The sequence below is a fragment of the Lissotriton vulgaris genome, chromosome 7, assembly GCF_964263255.1.
Source record: "Lissotriton vulgaris chromosome 7, aLisVul1.2, whole genome shotgun sequence".
In the NCBI taxonomy this organism is placed as follows: Eukaryota; Metazoa; Chordata; class Amphibia; order Caudata; family Salamandridae; genus Lissotriton; species Lissotriton vulgaris.
Genome location: NC_141695.1, coordinates 724,351,470 through 724,365,724, shown reverse-complemented (window position 1 = coordinate 724,365,724; position 14,255 = coordinate 724,351,470). Strand labels below are relative to the sequence as shown.

Genomic DNA, 14,255 nt, shown 5'->3' with positions numbered 1-14,255 from the left:
TACTTCCAACTGTAATTTACATTCTTTTTCGAGATACACAAAAACCTCTGCCCAGAACACATTAATCTTTGGACAGCGGAGCGTAATATGTGACCAATTCGCAGCAGGAAAATTCAGACATCTGAAACATTGGGAAGACTGATTGGGGTACATTTTGGCCAGGGCAGCTGGGGTTCGATACAGCAGCCATTTACTAAAAAATAGCATCCTGCGCCAGTTTGCCCCTCTTAAGGAGCTAAAATTCAACCTGTTAATAGTGGTCCAGATATAGGTGGAGATTTCACAGTTTTCTTGCTCTCACCATTTCCTTAAAGCTTTAGATTCAACATCCACCCCCCTTACCGAGTCAAATATTTCTTCCAGGCACCAGGCTTCCTGTCTGATGCCTTGACTAACAGATTCTCCACCAACTGATTCTGAACCAAAAAAGAAAAAGTACTGATTTCAGCTAGATATTTAAATAGAGTACTATAGGAATTCATTTAGATAAAATCACTGGTTAATAATTGCCGCATATCTGCTATAGACACCCAGTTACCATCCCGTATAAAGTCAGATATTTTAACAAATCCCGCATCCGCCCGTTTTACGGCCAGATATCTGGGTTGTCTAATACCTATAAGGGGGAGAATTTCTTCTAACAAGGAAGCAGAGTTGATTTCAGGTATGGAGTATTTTTAAAAAAATGCCTGCCTTCTTTTGAAAAGCCATTGAAAGCTCTTATAGCGGACCAGCTTTGGAGATCTATACATTAACAGGGGAGAATGAATTTGGCTATCCTGACACACAAGAATAATAAAAAAGTTGATAAAGAATTGACCTTGTGGTGCGGGCTTAAACCTCGATAAATACCTTGGATTGCAACTCAACTGTGGGCTTAATTAGGAGCATGATGTCATCGGCATACAGCTTTATTTTAGGCATTGCTGTAAATGGAGGACAAATATCGACATAATTACGAATAGCTGTTGCTAAGGGTTCAATAAAAAACGCAAATAGCACCGGAAATAAAGGGCAACTTTGTCTGGTACCTCGCTTAATTTTAATAGATCCTACCACTTCCGAATTAATAATTATATTGGCCATCGCATTCTCATATGGGTTCTGAATTAAAAATATCAATGACCTTGGGATATTAAAAGAGTGTAAAATTAAGAATATTGTCTCCCCGAACACAAGGTCAAAGGCCTTTTTCAGCATCTAATAATAAGATGAGAGCCGGGATATTCCGACCATCAAAGTAATCCAGGGCTTCTGCAAGAAAGTGGGTGTTAGTGGCCGGTTGTCTTCCAGCTAAAAACCTGTTCTGGTCTGGGTGGATTAAATGTGCTGCGAATGTATTGAACCTACAAGATAAAAGTTTTGTGACGATTTTATAGTCCGAGTTCAGCAGTGTGATTGGACGATAGGAGCTAGGATCCATCGTATCCTTACCTTTCTTCGGGAAACTTACAATATTCCCTTGCCTAAAAGATTCCAGGACAGGCCCTCCTTCTAATAAAGAATTAATCAGGACTAAAAGAAAATCTGATAGTGCTCCAAAAAAAAACTTTAAAAATTCTGCAGGCAGTCCATCTGGGCCACAGGCCTTGCCATTCGCCAAACTCTTTACAACTTCCTCCAGTTCAGTCAAAGAAAAAGGCCTCGCCATAGATTGATTATCTATTTCAGAGAGGGTTAGGGATGGATTTTCTTGAAGAAATTTAGCAAGCAATTGGTCGTCGACCCTTTGTGATTTACCATAAATAGCGTCATAGTGGGCCCTCATGATGTCCCCTATTCTCCCTGGATCTTCTGTGGGAACTGCTGTCAGGGGGCATTTAAATGCTTTAATTTGATTTGCTGCGGCCTGCTTGTGGCCTGCCATTCAAATAGCCTGCCAGTGAAATTACTTTCTTCATAGACCTTCTGTTGAAAGCGTTGAAAAAAGATCTCACTTTGGATGTTGTAAGCAGAGCAGAGCTCACGTTTAGCTTGATCAAGAAGTTTTTATTAGAAATAGTAGGAGCTTTCAGGAATATCTCATTAAAGGCATGGATCTTATCTTCAAGCTGTAACTTTTCCAACCTAGCCTTCTTGGACATGGCTGCATCTTTGTCTATTAATAGCCCCCGCACGAATGCTTTCAGTGAGTCCCAAACTATATGTGGTGCAGCAGAGGTTGTGTTCTGATTCAAAAAGTGCCTAAGCTTCAAATCCATGGACGACCGGGAGACCAGACGACCGCACACGCACGCGACGACGACGCCGAACATATGGCATATACTTTATTCTTCTCTTACTCTACTGGATCCTAAACGAATGGATGATTATTAGATCTGCCAACTATACAATTATAAAACCTATTGTTCAGACACCTACCAAGACGGATGGGACGCGTAACATAAAAATACACTGCGCAAAGCCCTGAAGAAGTCCGGTTTCGGACGAAACGCGTTGGCTATTTTTATCTGCGAGTTTTTGAATAAATAAAGAAAGAATAAAACGAAGAAAACTGACTTGAAAATTTCTTGGGAGAACAGTTGGACTCTATTTTTGTTACAATACAAATGTTTATTAAGCACTAATATCGTGTTTATTATATAGTTTTTTGGTGTGCGAGGTCAATTTGTGAAATTTGATGTACAGAACAAATTTTCATTTGTTCTATGTTGGGATCTAGGGGGTTGTATCCCAGACCATTTGCACCCGTATTTTAACAAATATTAGGAACTTGACCCTTGGTGCGGCCCCTAAAGCCTCAATCCCCCTTTTTGCTGTTGATAAAATCCATGGACATTACCCAGTCTTTATCATTAAAGTATTGCTTATTAAAAACCCACCGTTTGGGGAGTCTCAACCCTTCCCCAAGATGGATTTCCAAAGGCAGCATTGCAGGTCCGAGAATGCATTAAAAAATAATTTTTGTTGCAAAAACTCTAACCCCTGGGCGATCAAAAAAAATCAATACGAGAGGAGGAGCAGAATCGACCAGATCCACACATATATCTCCTTTGAGATGGAAACGCTGAACGCCATGGATCATGTAAGTTTAGTATAGATTCATAGTTTTTCAAAACTTTCAAAGATTTGGGCTTTGTCTGCTTCCTCCCCTGTACTGTGGAATCTAACTGTGGATCCATCAAAATATTGAAATCCCCTCCTAAAATTAAATCCCCTGGAATCCTGATCAGTGCTAGAAAGAGTTCTTCATAAGGTTTCATATTGTCCTCTACAGGTGCATAAAAACTCACAAATGTGAGAGGGTGAGGTTTGGATCCAAACGAAAAGGAGGCCCAACACCATCTCCAAGATGGATCGCTGCTGGAATTAATATACTCTGCTTGTAAATTATTTATTTAAAAAAATGGCAGTCCCTCTATGGGGTGCTGAGGAGGATGAGAACCCCCTATAACCTGCCCATGATCTGAACATAGAAAATTCAGAAGTCTTAATTGTCGCAATATGACTTTCCTGTAGAAGAATAACCACTGGGTTTTCTGTTTTTATGCATGCTTCAATAGCCCACATTTTTCTCCTATTATTGATCCCATTAACATTAAACGAAGCAACCTTTAAAACTGCTGTTTTAGCCATGTATAAGCAGTAGTGACTTTTCTAGCGAACTTAATGGAGCAAAATAAACAAAAAACATTTGAATATGGACAAACAGCCGGCTTCATTTTTTCCCCTTTGCAAACTCCACCCCACCCAAAAAAGTGGACTTCCCCCCTCCACTACACCCACCACTTTCCCCTACCCCTACTCAATTCGGGTGTCATGTTTTAACACCCTGGTGATCTCAGCCCCCACCCTCCCGGGACAGTGTACTACCTGTTACCCTTAAACCCTGGCCTCCATTGCTAGCCAGCAATCTAGCTGTTGGTCTCTCTGTGATAACAAAAAATCAAAAAAGAAGAGCGAAGAAAAAAAAAAAGGATTTTTTCTAAACCAGCGAATTTAAACCGTTTTACTGTCATCCCAAAAAATCCTGACCATAGGGTAAATGACAATTTAATCTGACACTCAACTATTCTAACCCTAAACGTTCTGAGAGATCTGATCTAGAAGCCCCTGGGCTTCCTCAACATCAGTTAACATAAAAAACTTCCCCTTCAACAGGACTCTTAGCTTGGATTGCTGAGCTATAGATGCCTGTGCCCCCTTTGCCTTGAATAATTGCTTCATATTTCCTGCGGCGAGCCGCAGAAGCAGACATGTCTGAAAAAATACGACATTTTGTAGTCTTATTCATGGAGAATTGTCTTTGTTGAAAAGCTTTTGTTAGAACTGCCTCTTTGATGTGAAAGTCTGCAAAATTGATCAAGATCGTACGCGGAAGTTTTGAGTTGGGGAAAGGTTGATGTGGAACACGATGAGCTCTCATAATCGTGAGGCCTCCTTGAAAGTCAGGCATTACCTTTTGTTTGATGAATTTATTAACCCAACTCAGGGGTTGGGACCCCTCCAGGCCCTCGGGCACCCCAACCAAACAGAGATTCGATCCACGAGAATGGTTTTCCAACTCTTCCAGTTTCATTTCCATTATCTGCTTACTTTTAGCCACAACTTTAACCTCTTTCAAAACGGAGACCTGTTGATCTTCTAAGAGAGAAATTCTTTCCTCTGCCTCTTGAAGCTTGATTGGAAAGCTCCCCATTGTATTCCCTATTTTTTCCAAACGTAAGCTGAGGGAGGCCAATTCTGCTTTATGAACCCTTTTCAAATCCTGCACCTCGTCTAGGATTAAAGTCAGCATATCCTTGACAGTCAGTGTAAAGATTTTTGCCATTTTGATGTGAAATACTTTATTAAAATGTACTCTATTTTTCTAAATTGATTTGGGATTTTTAATGTGTTTTGTGTGTGTGCTGAATGAATACTGTACACATTACTTCCAAGTTAAGCCTGACTGCTTTTTGTGCCAAGCTACCCTGGGTGAAACACAGGTTAATTTGGGCACTTTTTTGGTTCACCCTGCAGCAGATTGTGGCTGTTGCTTGACCAGGGCTAAAACCCCAGTCAACCAGGTATCCTTTTTCTCAGAAAGTCTGTGAGCAGAAACTAGTGTCAACACAAACCAATTAAAATGCACATCTTTTCAGGAAGGTCCAGAGCAGCATCATGTTCAGAGTCTTCAAAGCTGGAATCCTGAACATTCTGTTCCCATTTACCTTACTTCTCACAACAATGTGTTCTACATGGCTTAGGTGATACAAGCTAACAGGTAGTCTTCTGCACTTCTCTTCTTTTAATCTACAATTACGTAGGTCCCTTGATATTCCAAGTATCCAAACAGTACATCAAAAGAATGCTAAGTAGTCCAGAGTGGCTGCCTGTATATCTGGAAGCTGTTTTCCCCACCTCTTCTGGTCGAAATAGTCACTCCAGGAAGGACATTATTGCACGGAAAAATATACTATGCTTAATTCGCAGTAAATTAGGGGTTCTTACTTCATCAATACCTGTTACACAAGTTGTGGGTGTATCTTGTCATTTTTGGAAGGATAATGTTGTGCTTATTACTAGCATGCTAATAAAACATCCCACACTGCCTTAAATTTCAGCAGGATATTCTGAAAATCCTGAATGATATTGTTTGGGATTGCTGACCATATATCTGTTGCTTCCTTAAAAATTCTACAAGGCAGTGAAGATCTCTGATCTCCTTCATCTACTTTAATTGTAGAATTATACATTGACAATTATAAAAGGAAGGAGTCATCCCCTGTATCTGGTGGTAGAGGCCTGTTGCTATTGCACAGACACCAATAGCGTCTGCCTTCGAGTGTCATTACTGACTTGGTGGAAAATCCTGTGATTACTGCAAGCCCCGAAGTCTCCCATGGGCCCCATTTATCATCTAGAGAGAATTTGCAGATAGAATATACATTGTAAGTGGTTGGTGTAAAGTAGTATTTTATAAATATGATGCAAATATACTTTTGAAACCAATTATCCAACTTCTTTTCAGCTTCAGTCGGTTGTATATCAGCACAGCTTTGCTTTTCAAAAAGTTGACTTTTTAAAGAAAATTATTTGAAATCTTCAACATACTGAATCATGCAAATGACAATTTTCTATGTTGAATTTTCAGTTCGAACATGCATTATGTTACCACAGTTGCTTCATGATATGATATGGACTTTCTTATGTTTTTCACCAGGACATTGGGCGTTATTTTTGGCTCGCAATCTATGCCTTTTCTGCATTTTTCATGGGAATTCTTGGTGCCATCATCCCGCCTTACATCGGAATGAGTAGTGTATATGATAACAAGGTAATCAATCTGTACTTTATGTTTTTTGATCCATGTTTATCTGTGGGCATACTCAGCATAATAATTTACAAAGCTGGGGGCACATTATCAAGGACTGGTGTTAAAATTATCGCCGTTTTATCGGCAGGAAACTGCCGATAAAACGTGGATAATGGGCTTGATAATACGCCCTTGTTAATTCCCATAGAAGCACATGTTTTGGTGTTAACATGGGCTTCTATGGGAATTAACAAGGGCGTATTATCAAGCCCATTACCTCAATACTAACAATAAAGCTGAAGATGTGGCTCCACCTATTTAGATGGCACGTTTTGCAGTTTACACATGCTCACGTTTTAACTGTTTTTCTTCTGCACGTGTTCGAAAAAGTTAAAAACTGTGAAGCTGTAAAGGTTTCTATTTTGATAGTAACACGTATAAGGTATTATTATCTACATACGTTGGAGAGTTTAAAAAGTGTTACTCAGTAAAATGTGTTCTTTGCGTTTTCATGATTAAAAGCATCTAAATAGAAGATGTATAAAAAAATATCGTCGTTATCAATAGAAGAATAAAAAAAGGTTTCATATATGTTATTTTTATGGTTCTTAATTTAAAAAATGCTAGCATTTGTAAATCGTAATCCTACCCTCGGAAAGGTGTGCTGGCGCTTGGGGCTTTAGGAAGGTTAATAAATATTAAATGCCCTTTTCTATGCACCTGCAAACTTGGCTTTTAAACTTTCAATTGCCCAGTCTGTATCTTTACACTTCCTCCAAACATTTTGGTACTGTTATGTTAGTATTGTAGTGACCCATTCAGCAGTATGTGTTTATGAATACACTGTTCTAAAAGCGAAGCTGCTATACATTCTGCCAGACACTCTCCTTGCAGAATTGTAATAATTCAGCCAGTACCCAAGTAGTCATGGTGCAAAGTGGGCCTTAGGGCATGGACTGCTTCAAACTGCTATACACTATGCATGCACTCTTCCATGCACGGGCAAACTTGTCTTTTATAGCTATTATTATCCAGTGTATATTCTTAAACTTCCAGCAAACTCTTTGTGATTGCTGATTCAGTATTGTAAAAAAGGGGGTGGTGATGAACAGAGTGTCTGAATTAAGCAGACCACTCTTACCCAGTCCAAAGATCAGGGCTTGATCCATCACCGTTATTTATCTCACTGCACCATCCCAGCTCAGAACCTGGCTATATGCAAATCAGTCTGTCCCTGGCCCAGTGCATCATGGGAACAGGGCAGACTAAACTACCAAGCCAATTCTTCACCAGAAAGGAGACAAGCTACCGGGGACCGGTTTCTGGCATTTCAGCCGTCTTCGGCCCGGCTTGCTTGAATCCTGATGGTGCAGTGAGAAAGGGACTCATGTCTGAGTATACCCTGCCACACCTATAGTGGCCAAAACGATTCAAAAAAGGGGGTGGTGATGAACAGAGTGTCTGAATTAAGCAGACCACTCTTACCCAGTCCAAAGATCAGGGCTTGATCCATCACCGTTATTTATCTCACTGCACCATCCCAGCTCAGAACCTGGCTATATGCAAATCAGTCTGTCTCTGGCCCAGTGCATCATGGGAACAGGGCAGACTAAACTACCAAGCCAATTCTTCACCAGAAAGGAGACAAGCTACCGGGGACCGGTTTCTGGCATTTCAGCCGTCTTCGGCCCGGCTTGCTTGAATCCTGATGGTGCAGTGAGAAAGGGACTCATGTCTGAGTATACCCTGCCACACCTATAGTGGCCAAAACGATTCAAAAAAGGGGGTGGTGATGAACAGAGTGTCTGAATTAAGCAGACCACTCTTACCCAGTCCAAAGATCAGGGCTTGATCCATCACCGTTATTTATCTCACTGCACCATCCCAGCTCAGAACCTGGCTATATGCAAATCAGTCTGTCCCTGGCCCAGTGCATCATGGGAACAGGGCAGACTAAACTACCAAGCCAATTCTTCACCAGAAAGGAGACAAGCTACCGGGGACCGGTTTCTGGCATTTCAGCCGTCTTCGGCCCGGCTTGCTTGAATCCTGATGGTGCAGTGAGAAAGGGACTCATGTCTGAGTATACCCTGCCACACCTATAGTGGCCAAAACGATTCAAAAAAGGGGGTGGTGATGAACAGAGTGTCTGAATTAAGCAGACCACTCTTACCCAGTCCAAAGATCAGGGCTTGATCCATCACCGTTATTTATCTCACTGCACCATCCCAGCTCAGAACCTGGCTATATGCAAATCAGTCTGTCCCTGGCCCAGTGCATCATGGGAACAGGGCAGACTAAACTACCAAGCCAATTCTTCACCAGAAAGGAGACAAGCTACCGGGGACCGGTTTCTGGCATTTCAGCCGTCTTCGGCCCGGCTTGCTTGAATCCTGATGGTGCAGTGAGAAAGGGACTCATGTCTGAGTATACCCTGCCACACCTATAGTGGCCAAAACGATTCAAAAAAGGGGGTGGTGATGAACAGAGTGTCTGAATTAAGCAGACCACTCTTACCCAGTCCAAAGATCAGGGCTTGATCCATCACCGTTATTTATCTCACTGCACCATCCCAGCTCAGAACCTGGCTATATGCAAATCAGTCTGTCCCTGGCCCAGTGCATCATGGGAACAGGGCAGACTAAACTACCAAGCCAATTCTTCACCAGAAAGGAGACAAGCTACCGGGGACCGGTTTCTGGCATTTCAGCCGTCTTCGGCCCGGCTTGCTTGAATCCTGATGGTGCAGTGAGAAAGGGACTCATGTCTGAGTATACCCTGCCACACCTATAGTGGCCAAAACGATTCAAAAAAGGGGGTGGTGATGAACAGAGTGTCTGAATTAAGCAGACCACTCTTACCCAGTCCAAAGATCAGGGCTTGATCCATCACCGTTATTTATCTCACTGCACCATCCCAGCTCAGAATCTGGCTATATGCAAATCAGTCTGTCCCTGGCCCAGTGCATCATGGGAACAGGGCAGACTAAACTACCAAGCCAATTCTTCACCAGAAAGGAGACAAGCTAACCTGGTCCCCGGGAGCTTGTTTCCTTCCCAGTGTAAGAATTGGCTTTTGTAGTTTGGTTTGCCCTGTTCCCATCATGCACTGGGACAGGAACAAACTAATTTGCATACAGCCAGGTTCTGAAACTGGGATGGTGCAGTGAGCTAAAAAACGGTGTTGGATCTAGCCCTGATCTCTTGACTGGGTGAGAGCTTTCTGCTTAATTCAGAGACTCTGTCCCTCACCACCCCTTGTTGTAAATATTTTTGTCCACCCTAAGCGTGGAAGGGTATTCTCAGATGTGAGACCCTTGCTCATTGCACCATCAGGATTCAAGCAAACCGGGCCGAAGACGGCTGTAATGCCAGAAACCGGTTCCCCGGGAGCTTGTTTCCTTCCCAGTGTAAGAATTGGCTTTTGTAGTTTGGTTTGCCCTGTTCCCATCATGCACTGGGACAGGAACAGACTAATTTGCATACAGCCAGGTTCTGAAACTGGGATGGTGCAGTGAGCTAAAAAACGGTGTTGGATCTAGCCCTGACCTCTTGACTGGGTGAGAGCTTTCTGCTTAATTCAGAGACTCTGTCCCTCACCACCCCTTGTTGTAAATATTTTTGTCCACCCTAAGCGTGGAAGGGTATTCTCAGATGTGAGACCCTTGCTCATTGCACCATCAGGATTCAAGCAAACCGGGCCGAAGACGGCTGTAATGCCAGAAACCGTTCCCCGGGAGCTTGTTTCCTTCCCAGTGTAAGAATTGGCTTTTGTAGTTTGGTTTGCCCTGTTCCCATCATGCACTGGGACAGGAACAGACTAATTTGCATACAGCCAGGTTCTGAAACTGGGATGGTGCAGTGAGCTAAAAAACGGTGTTGGATCTAGCCCTGATCTCTTGACTGGGTGAGAGCTTTCTGCTTAATTCAGAGACTCTGTCCCTCACCACCCCTTGTTGTAAATATTTTTGTCCACCCTAAGCGTGGAAGGGTATTCTCAGATGTGAGACCCTTGCTCATTGCACCATCAGGATTCAAGCAAACCGGGCCGAAGACGGCTGTAATGCCAGAAACCGGTTCCCCGGGAGCTTGTTTCCTTCCCAGTGTAAGAATTGGCTTTTGTAGTTTGGTTTGTCCTGTTCCCATCATGCACTGGGACAGGAACAGACTAATTTGCATACAGCCAGGTTCTGAAACTGGGATGGTGCAGTGAGCTAAAAAACGGTGTTGGATCTAGCCCTGATCTCTTGACTGGGTGAGAGCTTTCTGCTTAATTCAGAGACTCTGTCCCTCACCACCCCTTGTTGTAAATATGATTCAGTATTGTAGTTAGCGATTCAGCAGAATGCCCTTATGTATGCTCTGTGCTAAAAATGAAGCTCTTTTAACACTCTCCTTGCAGAACTGTAATGATCCAGTCAGTACTTAAGTAATCATGGTGCCTAGTAGGCCTTTGGCCACGTTCTGCTTTAAACCAGTATAGACTATGCATGCAGTCTTCTATGTAGCTGCAAATTTGTTTTTTATACATACAATTCCCCAGTCTGTGTCATTAGACTTTCACAAACACTCTCACTCTACTGTTTCAATATTGTAGTGGGCCATTCAGCAGTATTTCCTTATATATGTACTGTGGTAAAACTGAAGCTCTTATAAATTCATTCATGCACTCTCTTTGCAGAACTGTAATCATGCAGTCAGTACCCAAGTAATTATGGAGCAAAGTAGGCCTTAGTATATGGACTGCTTCAAACTCCTATTTACTATGTATGTACTGTTCTATGCACCTGCAAATTTACTTTTTATATTTTGACTTCCTCAGTCTTTATCTTTACACTTCCACCAAGCACTCTGTCATTCCTGTTATAGTTTTGTAGTGACTCATTGATCAGTGTGTAGTAATTCATTCACTACATTCAAACTGTAATCAGCAAATGTACAATAAGTGGTACATCCCCAGAGATATGCCAGTTAGTGTGCACTGTGATATCACCACAATGGATGCACCGTATTTACAATGTGGTGTATTATAGAGCAAAAACGGCACAGATATGTGATGTATTTGTGTTGTGAAGGTGGAGCATTGCTTGACTTGTGTTCCAAGCCAACGCAGCTCCAGCAATGCTCTTAGGGTTCTATGCTCACAATGCTGTGTAAATCCTTACACCTGTTTCAAGCAGGTGCAGGGTTTTGACGTAGCATAGGCCTAAACGTGACTGAATGAAATCTAATAGATTTCACTCTTAGGAGGCGTTCCTATGCCAGAACACCACCACTACCTGCCCCCCTCCTCTGCGCAGGAAAGCCTCTTTCTGGTGCAGGGCTTTAGAAAGTGATGCACCTTCCATATGCATCACATTGTAAATATCAGACACAATGGCACATCTTTTGCACCACCGCTGCATCACAAAAGTGACGGAAAGATGTGTAAAAGAGGCACAAGGGGTTTGTAAATCCGCTCCTACCACATACAAATTCACCCAGCAGTTTCACCAGCAGTACAAATTGAAGCATAGACTTGTAACATATTTATATGGATATGTTACATTGAATTGCTTTTGAGGTACTGCAGTATACTATAGGTAAAATTAATTTATAAAAAAAATGGGGATTTAGTTTTGTTATTATTTTACATTAAGAATATGAAATATAATGTAAAAAATAAACTAAATATAAATATTCATTATAAAAATGTAAGAAAGTAGTATAAAAATAAAGAAATATAATAATTTATACATTTAAAAATTATCATTTACAAAACCTTTCAAATTCACTGAAAAAAACATGGGTTTCAGCTACGTTATAGTTAGGAGTTAGCTTTTAAAAAACCTTAGAAATTCACTGAAAAAACTTTAGGTTTCACACATGTTATAGTTAGCTGGACATTTCACTCATACAAAACCATTGAAATTCCCCTGTTATAGTTAGTTTAGCTAACTATAACTCGCGCGCCCGCAATGCACTGCTGATGACGTCACATATTACATCACTCATGACATGGTAACACTTCTCTCATGTAACGTAACTGGTTCTTTTGTACAGTGCTCTGCGGGCCCCCAAAGTGAAGGAGGCGTGGGGGGTGCACACGGGTGGTACCTTTGGTACTCCCCCACATTTGCATATGCGATGCGGTAGGCACCGCGCGGTGCCTGCCGCATTGCGTATGCAAATGCCTGCAAGCATCAATAGCATTGTAGGGGGCGGTGCAGAGTGCATCGCCCACCACAATGTTATGAATGCAGGATGCGGCCGCCACTGTGGCAGCCGCATCCTAATGCCACCCACGGGACTCCTGCCCTATTGGCGGACGGTCCCAATTCACGCTAGGATGATGGGCGGACAAAGTCCGCAAGTCATCCTAATTGACCCCTAAGACTTTTCTGCGAAGATTATTAAGCACGAAAAGTAGTGTGCACAAAGTAAAAAATAGTATTAGTGTATCTGCAACTAAGAGAAAAGAGAAGAACCATGGAAAATCATCTTCTGAAAAAAATTTGTATAGCAAAAGGAGAAAAAACTAATATAAGGAAATAAAGAAGAAGATGTTCTATAATAGAGTTGTGTTAAATTTGACTATGTTAGAAAATAGTTGTAAAAAAAACAGCATTTTATAAGAAGAGGAAATGTATTGAAAATGTAGTTGAGAAAGCTTTTGAATTGAAAAAAAAAATGTTTGTTTTAGTAATCAATAGAATTCGAAGACTAGATAAGCCAATCCATTTAATGAAGGCCAAAAGTAAGTGGAGAAGAGTAATTAACAGAAGTGATTTTTCTGAAGTTTTTTTGGGGTGAGTGGAAACATAGTTCAAGTTCTGAGCTTTTTTTAATGAAGAGAGTTATCTTCAGAGTAATGATTTGTTGCATGCAGTTGACACCAGTGATCGTGCTTATGAGGTTAGAAATGGTTATCCTATTGAGAAAGAGAAAATTGTTCCTAGAAATGCAGAAGAGGTGTTAGCTGATTACATTTTAGGGAGACGTCCTAAAGCTCCAGTGTACACTTGGAAATGCAGTAGTATTTGTAGTGTACGGCAGGAATCTATTGATTTTTTATGCAAAGTGTTCAACACTTGCAGAGTGAGAGAAAATACTGGTTTGCAAGGTCATTCTCTGGCTTGTCTTTCTAAAAAAGTATGTCGAAGTGTTTTTCACCATTTCAGGATGTTAGCAGTACATCATACTGAAATGAGGAAATTAGTCAGAAGATTGTATTATGCAAAAAGTCCAGCACTAATGTTAAAAAAGTTGAACAGTGCTCTTTTGCTTGGATCTGTATCAGATGTAATGAAGGTTTGTGATGAAATTCAGGTTAGTTAATTTGGTCCTGAAGAAGACAGTGCAGAAATTGATATGTTAGTAGAAGGAAATGTAGAAGAGAATGAACAACATTATAGTACAGAAAAATTTGAGCCAGAAATTACAAATTTCAAGGTGATTTCAGGTGAAACACCAAATTATTCTTGTATTTGTGGTCGACGTACTTATTATAAAAATCAGACCAGGACTGTTGATCTGTATTTTAAATGTGAAAAGGAAAATTATAATGAGTGGATGGAATTTGCAACTTATTTGTTGGTAGAGAATTGTTTTGATTTGGGCTCTGATCTGCGTGGATCACTGACACAATATCGACGGAAAAAATATCGACCTACACAAAAATCGACTTTGGAATATCGGAAGCAAGAATATCGACAGCCTATCTACAACATGGTAAGTAGAAAAATATCGAGAAAAAAAATATTCAAGTTAAAAATAGCGTAATTAAAAATATCGGGTTTTTTTTCAATTAAAAAAAGTGTAAAATAACTTAAAGAATAATTATAGACCGAATAAACACAGTTACAAATATTTCATAATGTTTACAATTAATAAATAATACATATACAATAGTATAACATCAATTAAACATATACATAAAAAATATAATATATACTTACCTAATAATACGTTTTAATAATTATTTTAATAACTTATACATTATTTAAAAGTATTATAAATTGCAAATACATATACACACA

General features: G+C 40.7%; 1 protein-coding gene across 1 annotated transcript in view; it reads left to right on the top strand.

Annotated features, from left to right (window-relative positions):
- Positions 1 to 14,255, top strand: part of LOC147702336 (ATP-binding cassette sub-family A member 10-like) — a 1,673,715-nt gene that overhangs the window by 1,130,783 nt on the left and 528,677 nt on the right. The window contains exon 23 of the mRNA XM_086930968.1: positions 6,146 to 6,259. Coding sequence (XP_086787094.1) covers positions 6,146 to 6,259 — 114 coding nt within the window. The remainder of the gene's footprint in view (positions 1 to 6,145; positions 6,260 to 14,255) is intronic.